Source organism: Girardinichthys multiradiatus, chromosome 1, assembly GCF_021462225.1.
Source record: "Girardinichthys multiradiatus isolate DD_20200921_A chromosome 1, DD_fGirMul_XY1, whole genome shotgun sequence".
Taxonomy (NCBI): Eukaryota; Metazoa; Chordata; class Actinopteri; order Cyprinodontiformes; family Goodeidae; genus Girardinichthys; species Girardinichthys multiradiatus.
Window position 1 is genome coordinate 30245844 of NC_061794.1, and position 23044 is coordinate 30268887.

The following is a 23044-nucleotide window of genomic DNA, read 5'->3' on the forward strand; positions in this document are numbered from 1 at the left end:
GGAAAACTGGTGACAAAACAAAGAGACTGATAATACGAACGACAACAAAAGAGCCCAGAAAAACTTCTAAAGAGATTAAATTTGAACTTCAAGCTCAAGGAACATGAGTGTCAGATTGCACCATCCGACGTTGTTTGAGGCAAAGTGGATTTAATGGGAGACGACCAAGGAGAACATCATTGTTGAAAACAAATCCTAAAAAAGCCAGACTTGAATTTGCCAAACTACATGTTGACAAGCCACAAAGCTTCTGGGAGAATGTCCTATGGACAGATGAGACAAAAAAGACAAAAATTTAACTTTGTAGCAAGACACATCAGCTCTATGTTCGCAGAAGGAAATATGAAGCATATGAAGAAAAAAACACTGTCCCTACTGTGAAACATGGAGGAGGTTCTGTTATGTTCTGGGGCTGCTTTGCTGCATCTGGCACAGGGTGTCTTGAATCTGAGCAGGGTATAATGAAATCTCAAGACTATCAATGGATTCTAGAGAGAAATGTGCTGCCAAGTGTCAGAAAGCTTGGTCTCAGTTGCAGGTCATGGGTCTTGCAACAGGATAATGACCCAAAACGCACAGCTAAAAACATCCAAGAATGGCTAAGAGAAAAACATTGGACTATTCTGAAGTGGCCTTCTATGAGCCCTGACCTAAATCCTATTGAGCATTTTGGAAGGAGCTGAAACATGCTGTCTGAAAAAGGCACCCTTCAAACCTGAGACAACTGGAGACTTTTGCTCATGAGGAGTGGGTCAAAATACCTGCTGAGAGGTGCAGAAGTCTCATTGACAGTTATAGGAATTGTTTGATTGCAGTGATTGCCTCAAAAGGTTGTGCAATTAAAGATTAAGTTAAGGTTACCACAATTTTTGTCCAGCCCTGTTTCATGAGTTTATTTTTTTTAAATAATTCTGTTGAAGCATGTTTGAAAAGCAATGTCCGACTTTCATTTGTTCATTTTCATAGAATTTTTGTTCATTATTACCTTTGTCAGATTCAAGTTATTTCTGTGACCATTGTGGGTTTTTCTTTCATTAACCGAGGGGTACCAACAATTTTGTCCACATGTGTAATTCCTCATACTTTCCCTGGCGAGAATCAAGATCGAATGGGTCTGCCCAATGGGTCTCCTCCCAGTCTGACATGCCAGGAGATCCTCCGACGTGAGGCACCCAGAAGGCAACCTGATCAAATGCATGAATCACTTCAACTGTTTTCTTAAATACATTAAATTCCACAATTAGGACACATCATGACAGCTTTGTTGACTTTTGCTAAGAGTGTCAGTGGGCATGTGGGTTACTGTGCTTTTCCAGCATGAAATGTTTAAGAATTATTGTTCTAAAATTGTGTCTATACATACGGCTGCAGTAGGATTCATCATCAACTTAAATATATTACTCTCAAAATATAAATGTCAAAGTAAAATATGTTAATAAAGTAACCATTAAGTTAGTTTCAGGATCTGCTGTGGTCTGTTCAACATCACCAAGCTTTTGGGAAAAGGCCCTGTATGAAATCATAGCTGACATGCTTTTTACTGTAAAACAGAAAAAAAAAAAAAAATCTGTTGCATTGTAGGGCTTGAAGTCTTTCAGAGAGCCGACGTTGTACTGCGTTCGAACGATGAACAACGAAACGCCTACATGTCCCATGATGCCTTAGCGCTTAACGAACACCTGATTGTCAATACAGAGAAAAGCAATGTCTGCCGTTAGCGTGGAGGAAAAGCTCGCTGAGATGGACAACGAGGAGACAACTTGCTCTGTTTCCTACAGGTACTCCGCTCTCAGGGTGGTGCTTTGGCCGTGTCAATCTTCGGATTACTTTTAATCTTTATACTGTATAATTATTTTATTTCAGCCATATTTAAGCATTTTGACGGATACGTGACCACTCACTGTGCCTCCCATTAAACTGACTTACCCTAGCTGCCAAATACTATGTAATTGTTAGTTAATTAAAAATATCACATAAACCCACATTTAGCAATCCGTTGCAATACCCACTCGTGTCCCATTTTACAATAGGGGGATTCTTGATATAAATTTGTATTTTTATACAGGCGGTAGGCTAACAATACTAGCCAAGACATGCTCTGAAACTTGCGGGTGGCGCAAATTAATAGACTAACTACGGTAAGGCATTGACAGCTACAGTCCTTTCTCTTCGATATAGGTTTTGTATGGCGATGCAAATAAGTCATTTTAATATTCCGGACAAATATGTTCCATTTACCTTGTATTCAGGGCTACAGAATAGAAGAAATGAAAATGTTGGTGACTAATAGTGTAATTTAACATATGTGGTCATATGTAGAAGTTATCTCTGCATCACACCGTCGTGAATGTTGTTACCATCCTGCACCACAGGAGGGCGTTACAGCATCAGTCTGCTGCACTAGTGATGTATGTCCTTGTTCACTTGCCTCACAACCACACATATCAAAGAGAGCATCTAACATGGGAATGACTTATTTACTTTGTACAGTTGACAAATAAAACTTCCTGAAATTTTTAAACAGAACATTGTGCTTATTTAGTGCATAAAACTGGCTGTACCAAAATAAAAAAGGGGTTGATCACATTTTTAAATTTTTTTAAATTTTTGTTTAATCTGGTGTGTTCAGAGTGTGAAATAATCCATTTAGGCAATTGTTTGATATATTGATAACTTCCAACTACTTCTAAGGACAAACGGTGGTGCAGTTGGTAGCACTGTCGCCTCGCAGTAAAAAGGTCTTGGGTTCGATTCCTGGCCGGGGGTCTTTCTGCATGGAGTTTGCATGTTCTTCCTGTGCCCTGTGATGGACTGGCAACCTGTCCAAGGTGTGCCCTGCCTCTCGCCCATAGATTGCTGGAGATAAGCACCAGCTCCCCTGTGACCCACTATGGAATAAGCAGTAGAAAATGACTGACTGATGACATTTGTTTTATTGTTATTGTGAAAAATTTCTTACCATGATAAACATTTTTTTATTTAGCACCTCAATGCTAAATTCTATTTAATGTTTCCCAAAATGGACAGGGATTGTTATTTTTTCTCTTTTCTCCACTGTTGGTTCCATTTGAGAATCAATAAATAGCAATAAATTCAAAAATATGATTAAACAGTTACTGTGTGCAGTTTAGTGAAGCCCATTCCAAAAGGTGTATATTGCTTAACCACATATTGTTTGTGTGGTTGAAAAAAAATCTGAAGAAGTTGGTAATACTTTTTAATCATCGCTTTTATGTATTTATTATCGCAATAAATACCACAAAATATCATAATAACATTTCACATGGCCTTGCCATAGTATTAATACCAATGTAATGTGTGTTATTGGGAAGTCTCACATTAGACTAGTGCAAAGCAGCACATACTTGTGTGCCAGACTTTTTAAACTAAGTGGTGTGCATCTGCATTCAGCCCCATTTCACTCTGATACCCCTAAATTATATCCAGCGCAATCAACTCCCTTCAGAAGTCACCTAATTTGTAAATAATACATAATTCCATCTAGTGAGCACTACAGCCAGTCTTTAAAGGCCTCAGAGGTTTGTTAGAGAACATTGCACATAAGGCTGAACACACCATGCCCACTGTAAACAAACATGGTGGTAGCATCATATTTCTCCAGTAGGGATGATGAATGGAGCTAAATCCAGGGCAAAACTGAAACAAAACCTTAAACTTGACACTGAGACGAGACAGAATCTGATTGAGCTTTAGCTGCTTTAGGAAAAAAGAATAGACACAAATCTCAGTCTCTAGATACACAAAGCTGAAACATATTCCTAAAATACTTTCAGCTCTAAGTGGAAGTAATAGTTGGTATTGACTTAAGGGGGCCAAATATATATGCACACTGCACGTTTAATGTTTTTATTTCTAAAAGAAAATACTGAAACCAACGTATTCTCTACATTGTATTTCACAGTTTCGCACTACTTTATGTTGGTATATCACAGTAATACAAATAAAACACCTCAGAGTTTGAGGCTATATGTAGAAAAATTCTAGGAGTATTAATACTTTTACAAGGCACTGTAGGAACAGCCGTTTGGATATTGAATTGATTCACTTAGTGGAACCAAATAATAACTAATAAGAAAACAATTATATGTAAAACATTTTTGTTTAGTTTTCTTACTAAATCGTAACTAGCAGTGATTTCTTTTAGATGAGTTTTTATTATGTTGGTATTTTATTGAAGACCTCGTTTTGCAGGTTAAACAACTCTTCCTTGCTTTCTAAAGATGTGCCTAACTCATACCTAAATAGAGTAGCCACAGAATGCATTTCCTTTCTTTCATCATAAAGCCATCAAACTCTATCCGTGTCATGAGAAATTACATCAGACCCTGCCTTCAATACATTCATAATTTCTCCCATTCTGCCTCTGCTGTGTTAGACCTTGCCTTGCGTCTGCGTAGCCATAGAGAGCGAATTGAATGTTTGGCATAGCAACTAATTGGAGCTTCTTGTTTCAGCGTGGCTTTCTTGTGCTGCAGCTGTCTTCAGCCTGCACTTTAAAGCTACAACCACAGCTCCAAAACTGCGGTTATGATCAGAGGAATTCCCTTGTGGTTTGGTTGAGGAGCAAAAACACAGGCTGGCTGTGTGTTGTCCAAGCTCACAATATTTGTAGAGGTTTGAAATGTTGGTTCAAAGAAAATCTGTTTGCGTCTGTAATTTTGTTTTGTTTGTAACTGCATAGATTTGGGAAATTAATAAATAATAATAAATAGTTAATATTTGCTTTGCTTGTCCGTGCATGTTGTGTCTCAGGAGCAGTGTAAGGGTCGGATATGCATATTGCTGATGGCCGTTCTTCAGACTTTCAGCTGATTGAGCAGGAGTGTTGGGTTTCATCATGTTGTTTATTCGCTCCGTCCTCAGTGGGAGTGAAGCCTGGGAGGAGGCACAGCTCTGTGTGTGTGTGTGTGTGTGTGTGTGTGTGTGTGTGTGTGTGTGTGTGTGTGTGTGTGTGTGTGTGTGCGTGCGTGCAGCGCAGTGGTGCTAACATCTCCAGTCTCAGTGTAAGGCAGAGACATAGTGGGTCTCTGCAGGGTACAAGCACATTGCGTCCTCCCCACCCTTGTTACCTTTTCAACTCAGCTTCTCCTCTTTGGATTCAGTCAGTATCGTCAACATTAGATGACAATAACAGCCAACTGTTTGTTTTCTCCTTCCTGAAAAGTTTCTTTCTTTGTGTTTGTCGCTCTCTTCCAGCCCCACTGGGGACAGTGTGGCTGGAGGGGGGACCTCCAGCCACATTTTGCTATACCGACTGTACAAACTGTTTGTGAGGCGTGTGTGTTTGTGCCATTAGTAGGGAGGTATGGCTCTAACCTGATGCTATTAATACACACTAATGAACATAATCTGGAAAGGGGTAGGCGATCCTCTTAGATTTGCTGGCTGGACAGCCAAAGGGGAGGAGCAGGGAAAGAGGAGGAAAAAGCTGTGTTGCAGTTTCACACTGACGTTTTTTCCAATTTTCCAACAACCAAGCTGTGGACTCCTCTGTTCAAAGAAGGGGAGAATCAGAAAGCTAAACAGTTGTTTTAAGTTTTGTTTCTCACCCAAGTTAATATCACCTCATATCTACAACCCCTTAGTATCTGGGTGTTTTGCAACAAGGGCGTGGTGGTTAAATGTCTTATTGTACACCGATGTATTAAAAATAATGACTTGTTGTCTGTAGCGTTGAACTAAAACACAAGCAAATCCGAAACATTTTCTCCTGTCATGAACACTATACCAGCTTACGAAGGAGCTAGAATATCTGGCTGTTGGGCTCTAAGATCTGATGGCAGGTAAGTGTCTCATTTATTTTTATATTTTCAATGTTGCCATCTTATTTTCTGGTTCTAAAGGTGCTCTTTTTGTTCCGCGAAAGTGGGAACAGGTTCAGTCTTGTGCTGTCTTTGGTGTTCAGCCCTGAGAAACTTTAACTCAATTGAATATTGTTTTTATACTGAGAAAGTCTCTGGAATCATTCGACTGCATTGTTTTACAAAGCAACTAATGATGTTTGGCTCGTTTTGCAACGATTATATGTCAGTTTGTTTTTCATTTCTATGGATATTTAAAAGAACATTTTTTAATCTTTTAAGCGTAGTTTTTTTCACGTGTGTACTGCAAAGGGTTTTCTTGTTTACCTACAATCTGACCTTTTGTCTGCCTTTTTTTTTCTCCTGTCAAAGTTGCATTCATGGTTTGCACTTAACATTTAGGAGCAAAGAACAAGAGCATGATTCAGCACAGTCAGCCGGGATAATCTCTTATGGCTCCCTGGTTTGGCTTTAACAGATAACCCAGTTTGTGCCAGCCGCGTCTTATACATAGCCCTTTGTGTTGTCGGACTCCACTCCCTGGCTTCACCCAGTTGACTGATAAGATGAGATAAATCTTTGCTTGTTTCTTGTTTGCTGCGCAACCCCCTCGAGACTCCACCTGAGGAGGTACATGAGCAGCGTGAAGATTTTAGAGGCTGAGAGTTGACTGGATGTTGGTGAACATCTAGGAATTCCTCTATTAGAGTCTGGCATCCATAGTTATGGCCTCTGGCTTTTTACAGTCCTGTCTGGGAGAGGTGTGGATGTCTGCAATACTACAGTAAGTGTTGCTAAAAACTGGGCGCCGGTTAGATTTCTTGCTCAGAATTAATGTTTGCAAAAAAGACATTTACAATTAAGAGTCAGGAGTTTGACTAACTGATTTGTGTTCTTCTAGGGCTTGATTATTAAGCAATATTCTGTTAGATTTTACACTATAATGTTTGTTTTTCCAAAAGCATGATGAAGTTGACCTGTGTAGGAGCTGTGCAGCAGAGAAAGTTAACCCTTAGAGGAGGAGTTCTGTTCGATGAAACCTGAATCACCACTACCATTAAACCTTTAATTTCTCTTCGAGATTAACCTTTTGTTCATCGTATGAAGCTGCTGCGTTACCACCTTGGCACTTCCAAAGTATCAATCTCTGTAAAAACAGTATTTTGGTAATGAGTCACAGAAAACCTGAGGTAATCAGTACTACTTCTCTGTAAAAGACACGACCATCCACTGTGTTTGGTTTGAGTAGTTTATGCAAATTCACCCTTTGCCTCTCTCCTGTGAGAACCTCATGCCTGATTTGAATCAGCTTGTTGTCATTTGTTTACTGTCTTTGTTACTGAGATGATTCATTTTGTTCAGTGGGACAACTGGTTGCATGGCCCAGCAGATGGTCACTGCAGGGGGATGTAGCTGATTTTCGCCTCTGTTGCTGTCAATGAATGATCTGGGTTTTAGTTTTATATAACTTTGCTGCCAGTCCTGAATGGAAAATACTAATTCAGAAGATCCCCAATATCAGAGTGGTAGAAGCGCTGGTGGTATAACCCACCTTCATTATCTTCTTCACATTCAGGAACCTGCTGGCAGTGCTGCAGAGAATCAAATCACCTCCACTCTAGTCTCAAGTCGTATGCCGCTTCTAACAGGTTTCCCTTCCAGGACAGTTGTCACCTCTGATCAGTGTGAGATAAGACGACACACAGCCTCCGTTTCACCAAGTGTTAGGACCCTTGAGTTATGCACAGTTTGGTGTCCAGCTGTGCGCAGATGTTTCCCTGTCTTGCCATGCACTTATTCGAAATCTGGTTTTAAGGTTGTAATAAAACACAAGCCGAAGTTTCTCTGGTGGGGTTATAACGATGAGAAAGCTTGACCTTTATCTTCAGAACCTAGAGTCATTTATGAACTTCTTTATGTCTTCAACTTTTATCCCAAATCAGCTGTAAATCATCCCTTTTACCTGGTGCCTTTTCTACAACTAGGTACGAAGTTCACTTGCTGAAGATTGAAGAAAAAAAATAAACATTAACCCAAGAGGGTACAGTAGTTCATCGCTGGTACAGTCTTGTTTACTGTCAGTCAACTGGGCCACTTTTATTTACGTCATGTGTTTTTTATTCCACGATGGTTTCTCTTATAGTCTCATGTGTAAAGCAAAAAAAACCCCAAAATATAATAAGTAAATATGGTCTTTTGGTTCAGATTCTAAAAAAATGGCAGAAAATACCTTGTCCTCATTATTTCATATATATACTTTATATATTCTTTATACAACAACAGACATTTAAAAACGAACAAATTCACAAGAAGTTTTTTATGTTTGCTCCAAACACTGATGCTGTCATCTGTTGTGTGTTTGCTTATTTTAAGTGGAGGCGGTGATGGATCGCTGGACCGACTGCTTCCCTCTGCCAGCATGGGCCTTTCTCCCAGGAAGCGGACCACCAGCCAGTGTAAATCGGAGCCTCCGCTGCTGCGTACCTCCAAACGAACCATCTACACAGCTGGCCGCCCACCCTGGTACAACGAACACGGAGCACAGTCCAAAGAGGCCTTTGTCATCGGTAGGAAACTGAGAAAACATGTTGTTTGTGTCCAAATTTTACAACACTTGAGAGAAATAACATTCTGCAGGGTCTAAGTGTTTGAAAAGTAAGTCTTAAAAAACCTTAATTCTGTAGATTTGACACGATATGTCTGAAGTTACCTTTAGTGACATCTCTGTTTTTGTGCTTTGATTCATTCAGAACTGCTTTTTTTGTCTATGTATGTATTTGAAGTGCTCCATTAGCAGCATGCATTCATTCATCGTGTTGTGGTTCTGGCTGAGGTGCTTTGGGTGTTTTCACCGACTTCTGTAGGCAAGAAGATCAAAACATCCTGGTTGTGTTTTTAATTACTAGCTGCTTCGTCATGGAAAAGGATATATCTAATGAGATTTGGCTTGAAAACAGGCATTTCTAAAGTTTTCTAAATCTGTGATGGATGAGTATTGTGATGCGTCTTGTATACTGCCGAGAGGAGTTAAAGGGTGTATTCACACCAGGAATGTCCTTTGGTCCGCTTATTTGGTCCAAACCACAAGTGGAATTTATTTATTTTTGTTTGGTGCGGTTTGCCTTTACATCGTATTTTTTGCAAGTATACTATTATTTGTAAACAAAGCAACACGGGTGACGATCATGGTTCACACTGGACAGAAATGACAGGGGCGAGACAGAGCACAGACCCATAGCATCTCTGTTCTGTATATTTGTGCCGTTATTACAGCTGTAAAATCACTGGGAGGGTCAAGAACAGCTCATTCAACACAGATATTGCGATGTTGTCTTTATAATTTTGCAACTCCGTCAGCGAATGCGTGCTACAAGCCGAAGGAGACGACATGCTCTGCATCTCGTGACCCACAACATGCCAGTAGCAGTGTTGCTAGGCAACATACAGCTGATCAGGTATGATTTCAGTACAATTTACACCTTTGCTGCCAACTATGGTGGCTTGTTAAGTCCAAGGAGAAGTATGTTTTCTGTAATTGGACCAGATCGGGGCTGGTTCATATTCAGATCATAAGCAAACTTCACCAGAGTCTGTTTGGAAGCGGGCCGAGACCATGTATTTGTTTAACAGAAGTTAATCTTTGTTATTCGTAGAGGTTCTTCAGTTTTAATCTTAAAAAGGTCTAAAAAACTGTCATATTTAACTCACTGAACTTGCACTTACCCATTTTGCAAAGCCGTCCTACTTATAGATCTAATTAAAAATGTATTTCTTTCCCATTTTGGATTAGATTTGATTAGTTCCAGAGTAGTAATACTGATGAGCTGAAGACTTGTATTTTACAGATATTAGCAATCACTGGTTTACTTTTCTGGTTTTGGTTTTGCTCATTCACTGCCACGACTGTCTGGGATAACTGAAAAGAAAAAAAAAAATTCTCAATTTGTATGTAAGTCAGTCATCACCATCAAGATAAAAATAAAAATTATCCTTTTGTGTAAAAGAATATCAAGAAATACTCAAATAAACAGGGTTTGTGTGAGTGAAAGCTTTATTTTCTGACAGTTGGTTCTCTTCTCACTGTTGCATAAAATGCAGCTCATGTAAGCACCAACAGAACATACAAACAGAGCCTTTTTTCATAGTGTTCTGACCCAAATTGTTTACTATGGCGTGAGAAAACTCACACAAGAAAGAGCTGGATGTCAGTGAAAGTAAGTCAGGAAGTGAGACAAACTCCTACGCATTGCTGCCTCGATGCTTCACAACCTGAGAGGTGCGACTGAATGTTTGGATTACACGCACACTCTGAATGACAGCAAGATTTGGACATTTTAACTGAGTGTTAAATCATGCCTAAAATAATTTGAGAACATTATACTGGCAGATAATATACAGTTTGTTCATGCTTATGAGGGGAATTAATATTGCAATGCTGTTTATTTTTGTATGTTTAAAAATAATACTGACGCACATAAAACTGGTTCGCTTACTTGCTAATGTGGCAGACAAAACTTTGCTCTTTTTTTTGCCCACTGAAGCTTTGCAGTTTTAGTCAGTTTACTTTTGTATTACTTGTCTAGACATGGTAATGTTCATGGGACACTCAGAGGTGTCTAGTAATAACTTTCTCAATGTAATTACAATAAAGGTCAAAATACTTCAAAATAAAGCAGCATAATATTAGAAAATAATGCAGTAGTAAAATGTTTTGTTAAATATTGTGATAAATCCACATTTTTTTCACCCTTCTGTTTGTTTATCTGTCATTGCAACAATTGCACCTCTCTCCGTGACCTTTAGGTGTTTTCAGCTCTATGATCTGTGTCAGTTTGGGTGTATCTGCTGCAGTGAGACGAAAGCCGCATTCCAAACAGTATTTTGTAACATCAATATTGGATGTTGTGATGATAGGTTTTTGATATTTTGTACAGCCCTTGTTAATTTTTTATTCTTTTTTTACCATATTAAGATATTATGTTTCAGAGTTATTGTAACTTCTTTTTTTCAATTTACTGTAACAGGTCTGTGTGGAGGCAGCGCTTCAGGAAAGACCACAGTCGCCAGGAAAATCATTGAAGCTTTAGATGTTCCATGGGTTGTACTACTCTCAATTGACTCTTTCTATAAGGTACAGAAGATGATGCATCATGTCTGGCATGTACTGATGGTGTGTGTATGTCTATTGCGAAATTTAGGCTTTTTGTTAATTTCACATCAGTTTAAGTGTGTTTGGATTCTGGAAAATAAAACCATAACATTATGCTACCCATATCAGCCACCCCTCCTCCTTAAATCCCCCTACTGGCCTGAAGGACAGAAATCTGGTGGAAAGAAAAAGAAAGTTTAAATCCCAGAGAGATACCAGACTTGTGTTAAAAGCAAAAACAGTACCGGAGTACAGTCAAAGACAAGACAGCATTTTTGGCCCCGCCCCAAGTTCACCCACTCTGGTTGCGTAATCCTTTTCTGAAGGGGGTCATACCCGACCAAGGACTGGCGCTGCTAAAGCCTTTAGTCTGTTTTTCTTGCTTCCTTAACTGGGATTTCTTTTTACATTAACAACTCCATTTTTCCTGTTGGAGTAGCTTACAGCACACACAGAGCGTGGAACATGAGTTTATCATATTAAGTGTGTAATCAGCTCACTTAAGAAGGAGGCGTTGGTGTTCAAAAACTGCTCAATAGCAGGTCTGGGCTTTTCAAAGCACAACCAGCCTATGGGCACACACACACACACACACACAGAGACAGACAGCACCTGGTACAGACGTCACAGTGGCACATGATGTTCTACTAAATTTAGGTTCCTAACTTCAACTGCTCCTCAACAGGGATCAGTGTTTTCACACAAGTGTGGCAATATTTGACTGTGCATATTGGTAATAATGCATTGCATTTATGTTTTTGGTTTTATATAAAAGGTTTATTTGCTTTCTTGCATAAGAAGAACACAGACATTTTAGCTTTACAGTGGAAATTACACTGTAATGAAACGACGTGGCTATCCTCAGGTCCTGTCCCCTGAGGAGCAGATGCTGGCAGCCAGGAATGATTATAACTTCGACCACCCTGACGCCTTCGACTTTGATTTGCTGAGGCACACCATGCGCAAACTCAAACAGGGCAAAAGCGTGAAAATCCCCGTCTATGACTTCACAACCCATGGGAGACAGAAGGAGTGGGTAAGGATGAATGTTCACAGCCCGACGTGTCGCATTCAATTGGCATTCTCACTTTTTGTCACATTACAACCACAAACTATTGTAATAGGCTTTTATGTGATTAACCAACACAAAGTGGTGCATAATTCTGCAGTTTTCAGATTTTATTTACAAATGAAAACCTCAAAATGGATTCATGTATTTGTATTCCCTTGACTAATTTGGACCTTTTGGAAGACCAGCAAGAACAAAGCCATGAAAAGTCCTGTATGCAGTTTGCCACAAGACTAAAGAGGAGCACAGTAAAAAGAAAACACTCTGATCTGATCGGAGACCACAGTTTTACTTTTTTGGCCTTCATGCACGTGTGACGGAAACAATGTCTTATTGGACAATATCTAACAAAATGGCACATTGCCCTGAATGCACCATGCCAGTCAAACATGGTGGTGGCAGCATCATGCTGGTAATAGGGAAGAAACTAAATGCAGGAAACTCCTGGAAGAAAACCTGGAAGAGTTTTGACTCAGGGTGGCTGAACATAAATACACGACACCTTTTAGAACTAACTTTTTTTTGAGTGCGCGCTTGCATTTTTGTCCTGTGTCTCCTTGTGTTGCTCTGTGATGGGCTGGCAACCTGCCCAGGTTGTTCTCTGCCTCTTTCCTCATGACTGCTAGAGCTAGGCACCAACCGCCACTGCAACTAACGGGATGAATGGATTAAAATCATATATGTTTCCTTTCACTTTAACATTTTGTGCTACTTTGTGTTGGCCCATTACATAATATCCCCCAAAACATGGACATTTATGGCTGTAACATGAAAAAATATGAAAAAGTTAAAGGGGCAGGAAAACTTGGCACTGTGATATTTTTATCAGCCTTCATTAAGATCTACTGAGGGAGGTATTACGTCAATAATCTGTCATTATCTCACTTTGTATGGGGGTAACCTGAATGTTATGTCTTGTTTCCCACAGAAAACTGTTTATGGAGCCAGTGTCATCATCTTTGAGGGAATCATGTCGTTCGCAGATAAAGCCCTCCTGCAGGTACCATATAAATACTGATCTGCAAAGCATTGAAGATACCAGCTTTAGTATATTTCTTCATATCTTACTGTTTTTTTAGTTATTGAATGTGCAACAAAAAAGCCAGACAAGTCTTTTAATTACACATGCATATTTATTTTCTCTCTTTGCAAAGTAAACTAATGCATTAACCTCATATAAATGCACACGTGGGCTGATATAAAGGAGAAGAGAAATGCAAGAGATAAATTGGATTCAGTCTCTGTAATCTACTTTGCTCACAAAAGAGTTTTTAACTGTTAAATGTCACTCATTTAATAAATGTATATTTGTTTATCTGTTTTACATTGATGCAGGTATTTAAATTCTGTCCTCTTTACTTTGTTGTTTTATAGTAGTTTGAACTGTTTGGCGTAAAGCTTTAAATTTAACCAAACATTTTCTAACTAAGGTTTGTTCCCCTTTAGTTGCTCGACATGAAGATCTTTGTGGATACCGACTCTGATATCCGTTTGGTGCGCCGACTGAGGAGAGACATCACGGAAAGAGGCCGAGATATTGAGGGCGTCATCAAACAGTACAACAAGTTTGTGAAGCCCGCTTTTGAGCAGTACATTGAGCCCACCATGCGCCTGGCTGATCTGGTGGTGCCACGTGGTGAGTGATCCCAAGCAGATTGCACAGACTAGTTCAGAATTACATAGTCAGCTAAAGTTTAAGGATAAACCAATTGTATAACAGATAAATAAGCCCTGTAATTACACAGATTTTTGTCATCCTGTCAGGTGGTGGCAACATGGTAGCCATTGACCTGATTGTGCAGCATGTTCACAGTCAGCTGGAGGAGGTAAGAGGTCCTACTCAAAAATAAAAACCTGACAATTAAATATGTTAAAAAGATTTTAGTAGAGCCCCTCTTCCCTTCGTTCTTCCTTGTTCATGTTGGGTTTTTTTTACAGTGCTGCAGGTTTCAATCAGTAGGGTTGTTTTTACTTTACACCCTTTTATGATTAGCATGCAAGTGTCATCACTCCCCCTAGTGGATGATGATTGAACTGCCAGGGTTTTAGTGAGAGTTGAATGTATTTGGGTTAGTCTCTTTGTCGTTCCACTGCAGAATTTCACAATTTACATTTTTTTTTAAAAGTGCACCTAAAAGAAAAACTACTAATTCTGCTCTGTGTGCATTCTGGTTGATAACATCATGAGAGGCAGAAAAAAGCTGATCAGCTAGTTTAGTAAACACTGTGGTGGATGGGCAACTTGATAGATTTTAACAGAGATTACGAAGCATTTGAGGTTGTTTTTTTTTGCCTTGGTCCGCCTTGGTACTCATTACAAACTGCTTCCATGTTTTTTATTGTTGTCAGAGTTTCCTTCTGGGGGAATTTCATTAAAAGGGGGAGAATGAGAGGGAAAAAAACAACATTAGAAATGGATAAAGTTAAAATAACAAATGAGCTGCCTTTTGTGATGTCACTAGAGGCATAAGCCCCTGGAAGCTCGTTTTAGGAATGGTCAATATTTTTCGACATGTGATCCTACTTATGATATGTTTGTTGATATGAGGGAACATATCTGACTGATAATGAGCTGAAAATGGTTTGGTTTTCCAGTACAACTGCACTAATCACCAGTTTTGTTTGTGGGGCGCACTTTTTGCCGTGGTGTAGTTTGCTTTTTTGGTCCTCCCCATCACAAACACAGTATCACACATGCCGCTGATGGATTGCTCTCTCACTCTCTCTCCCCCCTCCTCACCCTCCATTGCTCACAGCGCGAGCTCAGCGTCAGGTAGAGTGGCCTTTATCCTGTCTGTCTTTCTCTCTCTGACATCTTTCTAATTCACCAGTTGCTCCAGCTTTTTATTGGAAGAGAGAGGAAAACCACTTGGCAAAAACCAACATTTCTTCCTCCCTGTCGTGCTGGCTGCCATGACACATCAGCAGGCGGTGCTGTTGTGTCTTTTATTAATGAGGAATCTAGTTGGCCAAGTTAGAACCACAAGCTTCAATATCTTTCATTGGGAGGCGGGAGGAAAGTTACATTTTGAAACTTTTTTCACAAATATTTCTGTAAAATGTGGCATGCATTTGACCCCTTTACTCTGATACCCCAAAATAGATAGAAAACTTTAATGAACAGTCTGCATCAGGAATAACAAGGAGCCCAACAGAAAGATCAGGGAGAAAGTTGAGAAGATGTTGGAAGTAGGCTTAAGTTCTAAAACAATATCCCAAGATTTGAACCCCTCATTTAGCACTGTTCAATCCACCATCTGAAAATGGGAAGTGCAGGATGCAACTGTAAACCTTCCAAGACATGGCTGTCCACCAAAAGTGACAGGCTGGGCAAGGAGCGCTTTAATCAAAGAACCAGCCAGGCTGAGCTGCAGAGATCCACAGTGCAGGTGGGTGAATCCGTTGACAGGTTAATTAGTAGTCTTTCACTTCACAAATCCAGCCCTTATGGTGAAGGGGAAAGAAGAAAGGCATTTTTGAAAGAAAGCCATGAGAAATTGCCTTTGCAGTTCGCCACATGCCAAGTGGGGGACATTAGGATAAAGGGCTCTGGTCAAATGAGACACAAATTGATTGTTTTGGTCTACATGCTTCTTGGGTTTTATAGGCTGCAAAAACCTTGAGACTGGGGCAGAAGGCAGTCTCCAAATGTGTAGAGCTTGTAGTCATAACCCCAGAAGACCCACAGCTTTAGCTTTAATAAAAGCTATATATATATATATGTATATATATAGTCCTGCAAAGTATAGATTACACTGCATGCTGCAATTTTTATGTTTATTTGTTTGGAAAACATGTAATTTCTCTCTTGCATCTCAGTAGTGTTCTACCTTTTGTTGGTCCATCCAATAAAATCCAATGAAAACACATTGAGGGTTGTGGTTGTAATGTGACAAAAGATGGAAAACTTAAAGGGTTGTGATTGTTGCAAGTCTATCAAATCTGAATCCACATCACTGTGGACCAGTTCCAAATCTACGAAAACTGTAGTTTAAAACATTTAAATGTGGTCTGATGCAGCCAGTATTCAGTGAGAAGGTGTTGGTTTTCCCTCTCTTTATGACGTCTCACGCTCTTCCTGACTTCTGTGTCTAAAAATACAGCCATGAGTCTGAGCAACTGACCCCTCCTTTCAGTGGCAACAACAGAGGCCGAGGAAAAGACACTATGACAGAAAACAGAGAAAGAGAGAGGAAGCTCTCGCTGCAGCAATTGCTGATTATCACATACCTCAGCCACAGAGAAAGTTTCCAATACCCTACTACAAAGCAGCGAGTTTTTCCATTGAATGTCGGCCACAGAATATGAGGCAGACAGAGAAAGGAAGTGAGGTTGGTGTCTGTCTTTAGACACAGGATGTGCCGGGGCCTGTGAGCTGAAATACCAACCTTTACTGTTTTACATGGTGAAAGAGTGACAGCCGCACCAGCGCTTGTGCACCGCCTACGCGTACACACAGTGGATGCACATGCAGATATCAAAATCTGATCCAAAAGGCGATACTTCTGTTTTCTACCGTATCTGCAGATCTGTTAAAGCGTGGCCTGTAACTTAAGGTCTTCATTGTATCGTAGAATATACCCACTATTTAGTGTTTTTGCAATTGAAATGACAATTTGACACACTTTCTAGATAGTTTCAGCTGTCACACTTTACACTGTGTCTGATTATCCTTCATCCTTTCATTCACCTGATGTTTTGTCTTTTCTCATTTGTCTTCTCTTATCTGTTTGTCTTTTCTTTGTCCCTTTCTTTGTAATTGTTGTCTTGTCAAAAAAAACAATCTTCCCTTAGAGGAAACTTCGCTGGGATATGTGAGCAGATCTGCTATAATTTCCCTTTTCTTTCGTTTGGCTAATCTGTAACTTTTTGATGCTGTAGAAATTTTGTAGTGTCAACACAACTGCATCTCTGGGTTTTTATAACGGTGTGTCTGCTCCTCTAGAGATCAAGATCAGCCCTTTAGATTTTCAGAAGCACTGTCTCTTAGTGGATAAGCATAGACCAATTTAAAAAAAAAAGGCAAAACATTGTCTATTAGTTGTTATTTAAAGGGCATATATCATCCATTTTAAAACCTCCATTTTTCAAATGCGCTGTTAATATTTAAACCTGAAATGGAGAAAAAATAGATTGAAGGAAAAAAGCAAAAGTCTGCCAGGAACTGAGAGTTGCTGAAGAGTAATGGCGTTTTGTCTGGACCACAGAAGTCCGGCATCAATGCGTAACGCTGTTTCCACCTAAGACAAAACTAGTGATGGCAAAGTCTCCAGCTCAAATTTGAGTTCTCAGCGTGAATATTTCTATGGGTATTTATCGTAAAAACGAAGGTAGAGTTGAGAAAAGTCGTCTTAAGTTCAGTAGCATGGAAATCTAACAGACTGGTACCATACAGAGGTATTTAACCACTCAGTTGTTGGCTTTGTACGCACTAATTTTATCTAAATACATAACAACAACAACAACAACTTGTGACAAAAATTCTAAACAAAACTAATCTGGAAGCATTCGGGTAGATGTTGTAGTTTCTTCTACAATTATTGCTAACTTTGTTACTCTGATGCCCAGAGATGATGCTCCGATTTCGCCAAACAGCTATATTACCAGAATATTCAACATTAGTCAGCCATGCTGTTATTATGCAAGTTTCACTTTTCTACACATAATCAGTCCAGGTTTAACTGCACTGCAGAATGTAGCTGTGAACATTTTTATTTTGAAGACTCTCTTGACTCACTCAAATACTTAAAAGGCATCTGCAGTCAAATCTTTTCTCCTTCATTTAGGTCAGAGGCAGTTACCCTGGTTGCCCTAATTGTCTGGCTGTGGATTGCCTAATTGAGCTATCCACAGTAGCCGTGGCATGGACCTAATTCCAAGATTCCAGTTGTTTAATAATCCTGCAACAAACAGTAGTGAGGAGAAATCCACCTTTCCCACCAGAGCTTACTTTCCCAGAGCTCATCCATGTCTCCAGCATAGATGTTTTTTGTAGCAAAAGTGCTCGCTGTCCTGTTTTACTTGGCCTAACCTAAAAAGCTCTTTAAATTTCAGAAAAGTGCTTCTTGAAGTTACTTATTAACTTAAAAAAACAAAGAAAATGTTGATTGTGGATGATTTTCACATACCTGAAGTATTCCTCTTGTACTAAAATATGATGATATATTCCCTTTAACCTGACTCTATTTATTTTATATTTACAAGTATTTTTAGGGATTTTGTGACATTTCTTTTATCCATTATCACAGTCTCTGTGCTGTTATTTTTTCCCACGAAAACTGTGTGCTCTGCTCAGTTTTCTGTTGTTCTTTTCATTTTTGATTCTCTCCAGAAATATGATTGCAGTTCTTTCCAAATTTGCTTTAACTAATACAGAAAAAGATCCCATTGATTAACGTGTTTTTTTTTTTTTTTTTTTTGCATGTAACTTAGTGTGTGTGTATTTTTTTTTATTGAAATACAGAAAGCGTGTGCATGCCTTCGTGTGAACCCTACACAATTTTTGCACAAGTCTTAATTGCACTCGCCTTTATTTGTGTTTACACTCAAGTCTCTGTCCATCTTTCTTTCCGTTTTTGGCACGCTCACCCTCTACCACCCCCGCTTTATTATTTGTTGCCATGGTTACAGGGCAGCCCTGGCTTCTGCACACCAAGCCCAACCCCTCCCCCAGACCCTCAGCGTTGTGGAGAGCACACCCCAAGTCAGGGGCATGCACACTATCATCAGGTAAAAGCTGAAAGAAAAAAATCCTAATTTGTGACAGTGAAAGAGTTTGCAGAGTAAAGCTGCTTCTGTCAGAATAAACCTTGTAACCTTTTTTTTTCACACTGAACATCTCGTTTAGAAACAAGGAAACCAGCCGTGATGAGTTCATCTTCTACTCAAAGAGGTTGATGCGTCTGTTGATTGAGCGAGCACTCTCCTTCCTCCCTTCACAGGTTAAAAACATTTAAATGAATCAGTTTATGCTGCATGAAACTTGTGTTGTAGGATATAAAAAGCATGATGGCAATCAATCGGCGCAAGACAAAGTGAGAAATTAACACGTACATCGCTTTAAAATGTGGACAGTGTGAAAAGATAAAGACAAATGGAAAGATAACCTGCTTGTGTTAGAAATAGATATGAAGGCTGAGATGACCTGCAGCACAATGGAAACTCAGAAACTCACCACAATGGAAAGTTTTCAAACTTTAATTCTGAGCTGCTGTGTGCTTTTGAAAAACACATATGGGAGTTTTTAATGCCCTTAAGCATGTCTGAACTTATTTTCCACACTTCTGCAGTACAATAAGCAGCACTCTGATCAGATCTGTGTTAGTACTGTGATGATCTCAAACATTAACTTAGGTCCACGTAGTGCAGACCATCCAGGGAGAGGACTACGAAGGCAGGAGTTTCCACGGAAAGAGGGTGAGTGAGCTTCGTTTAACTTTCCGCACTATAGTTGCATTTAAAAGCCACTTAAATTAATTTACTTTTCACTTTTCAAACAATGCTATTAATTTAAATCTTTTTTTTCCTTGACAAGATTACTGGGGTTTCTATCCTGCGAGCTGGGGAGACCATGGAACCAGCCCTGAGGGCCGTCTGCAAAGACGTCCGCATCGGAAAGATCCTCATCCAGACCAATCAGGACACGGGAGAACCTGAGGTACATGGCTGCACTAATGTAGCAACGGTAGAGCTGTTTAAGACACATTACTATTCTACACATACGTTCTGTGTCCCAAATGGGCTAATGTTTAAACTTTGGAATGATTTATTTAGCTCAGAATCAAAATACTTTATTAGTAATCGCTGCAATGTTGTCATTGCAGTTTATCAGCCTGAAAACAGAAACATTTGAAGTATCTGTAAATAATGACTATGTGGAGGAAAAATAAGGTGCTTCAAAAAAAAGTTAAAAAGAAGAAAGATATAAAGTCATTATGTAGCTGTACTAAATTATATGTTGGATTTTTATGTCAGATTTTAATTTTTGTTATGTGTTTCCAATGTGATGATGATATAAAAGCACATACCCATGTCATAATATTTTCAGCTTAACTTTGGCATTCTTATTAACGGATATATATATATATATATATATATATATATATATATATATATATATAGTGAAACATGTTTGACTTTGACTTATGGGACGGTGTGAGAAACCTGAACATAGCAGCAGGTCACTGATGTCACATTTTTGGTATTAACCACACATCCTGTTTTGTACATTTTCAGCTTCATTATCTTCGACTACCCAAAGACATCAGTGAGGACTATGTGATACTGATGGACTGCACTGTGTCCACCGGGGCTGCTGCCATGATGGCTGTTAGAGTTCTGCTGGTGCGAGCGCCTCAATGCTTCAAAAATCCTACATTTTCTGCATTTATTAAGTTGCATTCACAATTGACCCAGTTTTTTGTTTTGTTTTTTTGTTTGATGTATATTTTCAGGACCATGATGTTCAAGAAGACCAGATCCTGTTAGTTTCTCTGCTAATGGCTGAAATGGGAGTCCATTCAGTGGCCTATGCTTTCCCACAGGTTAAAATCATCACCACAGCCGTGGACAAGAAGGTCAATGATGTTTTTCACATCATTCCCGGCATCGGTAAGTGATGCTCAGGAGGAAAGTGTGCTGGACAACAATTTAAAAGGTTGAATTTTTAGTTTTTGATTTTCACTTTAATCATTGAGATGCATTTATCCGTCCTCTACTGTTTCTACCTTTTCCTTCAGGTCTCAGGTGCTGATTCCAATTTGGACCAATTCTAATTTTAGACATCAAATAAATAAATGCTGCAAGTTATTTTATAGAGGTAGTAGTTTTGAATCTAGATTATCCACATCTAAGTTTTATTGGTTATTGAACAAACTCAAAAGTGCATCAAAATTGGTTGGTCTGATTAAGGGGAAAATGGCCAATTTCAGTCTTTGCGTATCTCTAATAATCATGAAAGGGATTTTGTTCAGTTTTTGAAACATCTTTTTTTCTTTTCTTTTGTGCAGGAAACTTTGGAGATCGATACTTTGGAACAGACGTACCGCCTGACTGGAGCGACGAGGACATAGACAAGCCCAGTGGCTGACAGTTGCTGCAGGATTTTAAGATTCTGAACTGTGGCCTCTGGTGAGCAACCTGAAGACATGCTCCTTGCCTCACTTCTTCTGGCCGCTACATGCAACCGTTAACATCAAACAGGAATGACCAAAAAAATTATCCAAAAACAGGAAAATGGGAAATTGCAAATGTACAGCATGAAATGTAAATTATTGCATTTAAAATCAATTTTGAACACATTTGAGGGACTTTACTATTATGAATCCAAAGTATTTTTATTTGTACAGTTTATTATAAAGTACAAATATTTTATTTTAATGCATAAATTGCGACAATCTATGAGAAAAAAGGCAGTTTTAATATGACGGATATCTATGCCTTAAGTCATGAACTGGGTGCGACACAACTGAATGTGAACTTGCACGTGTTATAAAAAGAGAACCTTATAATTTTCAAGTTTACTTTTTTTAACCACATGCCTCTTTTCTTGGAACTTTCAGAAAAGTAAAATTGTAACACACACTCGTCTTGCTCAGCTTCCATCGCCATGAGGCCTTTCTGAAGGACCATTCAATCGGAAAATGTGTGGGTGTGTTGTCTTTTTTTTTTTAAGCTCTTTTTAGCTCTCTCGTTCAACCTTCACCGTGGATGCTGACCAGCCTCAAAAGGATGTTGAAAACCGGTGTTCATTATACAGCTTTAAGTATATACTTGTGGTGTATATTAATGCTAGTTGTCCGTCATTTACATCTGTTTATACTATGGATGAAGCAGCTCAGCAGGACGGTTGTGCATCTTTTTGTTGTCCTGAAAATGGGTCCTCTGCATAAAACAAACACTGATTAGGCGTTTATTTTAGTCTCCCGTGTAGTTTCAACCCAGTCGGTGGAATTGGTCCTTTGAAAAGAAGCCTGTGATAGCATGAAAGTATAATGCCGGATCTTTTGATGGGGAGCTGTATTAAAAATAACTATCAGTCTGTTTAAGTTACAGCCTTATTATTGTTGGAAAAATATTCACAGTTTGTGGGGTCACCCTCAGGGGTGTTTGAACCTCTGCTATATTTCATTACACATTATAATATATTATAAATATATGTTGTTTTTATAATTCATGCTTTTAAAATGTCAGTGTTTTATTTGAAAAAGAAATGGAAAAAATAAGGTTTAAAAAAGTTTTAAAAGTTGCAGTAAAAAGGTGATACTCACTGCATCATGTTAGTTGAATATATGTAATGTTTGCTTTTCCATTCTGCAACCTGTTACTCTACAGTAAACTCTTTCCGTACTGAAATCAATTGATTGTGTTTGTGTGCTTTCTCGTGCCCTTCGACTTTTTTCATATTTTGTTATGTAACCACCACACACTTCAGTGTATTTTATTGGCATTTGATGTGTCAAACCAACATAAATTGCATAATTGTGTTAATATAATTACAGGAAAATCATACATGGGGTTTAAATTATTTTGCAAATTAACAAACCTGAAAAGTGTGGCTTACATTTGTGTTCAGCCTCCAATGTCAATGATTTGTAGAAGCACCTTTACTGAAGTTACAGCTGCAAGTCTCAGCTTTGCACATATACAAGCCTAAAATGTTTTCCTGTTCTTTTTGCAAAATAACTGATTTTCATTCAGACTGGATGGAGAGCGTATGCGAACATCGGTTTTCATGTATGGACATAAATCTGTCATTGGATTTAAGTCTGAACTTCTAAACCGTTCTATTAGAGCTCTGGGTGCATTTTTAGGGGCAGTGTTCTTGTCGGGAGTTGAACCTAAAATCCCAGTTTAAGTATTGTGTAGCTTCGAACATGTATTTTTCAAGAATGTCAAATCTTTTTGTCAACCATGTCCCTGCTTAAGAAAATTGTGCTGCCACCATTCAGAGGGATATGTGGTATTAGATTTCTTCCATACATGGCGTTTTGTATGTTGCCCCTA

At 39.0% G+C, this 23044-nt stretch overlaps 1 protein-coding gene across 5 annotated transcripts; it reads left to right on the forward strand.

The window, feature by feature from the left end:
- The first annotated feature begins 1663 nt into the window (after positions 1–1663).
- Positions 1664–22397, forward strand: uckl1b (uridine-cytidine kinase 1-like 1b). Of its 5 annotated transcripts, none has more exons than XM_047364845.1 (15): positions 1664–1778; positions 8196–8389; positions 10847–10953; positions 11837–12007; positions 12969–13040; positions 13487–13676; positions 13805–13866; positions 14797–14813; positions 18671–18769; positions 18888–18981; positions 19394–19456; positions 19575–19697; positions 20276–20383; positions 20494–20650; positions 21049–22397. In XM_047364845.1, exons 1-15 carry the CDS (start codon positions 1705–1707, stop codon positions 21126–21128), a joined length of 1611 nt encoding a protein of 536 aa, XP_047220801.1. In that variant the 5' UTR covers positions 1664–1704; the 3' UTR covers positions 21129–22397. The 5 variants fall into 5 exon arrangements, with proteins under 5 accessions (XP_047220801.1, XP_047220793.1, XP_047220810.1 ...); XM_047364837.1 differs by lacking the exon at positions 14797–14813 and adding an exon at positions 16835–16854; XM_047364854.1 differs by lacking the exons at positions 1664–1778; positions 14797–14813 and adding exons at positions 5494–5804; positions 16835–16854.
- The last annotated feature ends 647 nt before the right edge of the window (positions 22398–23044 follow it).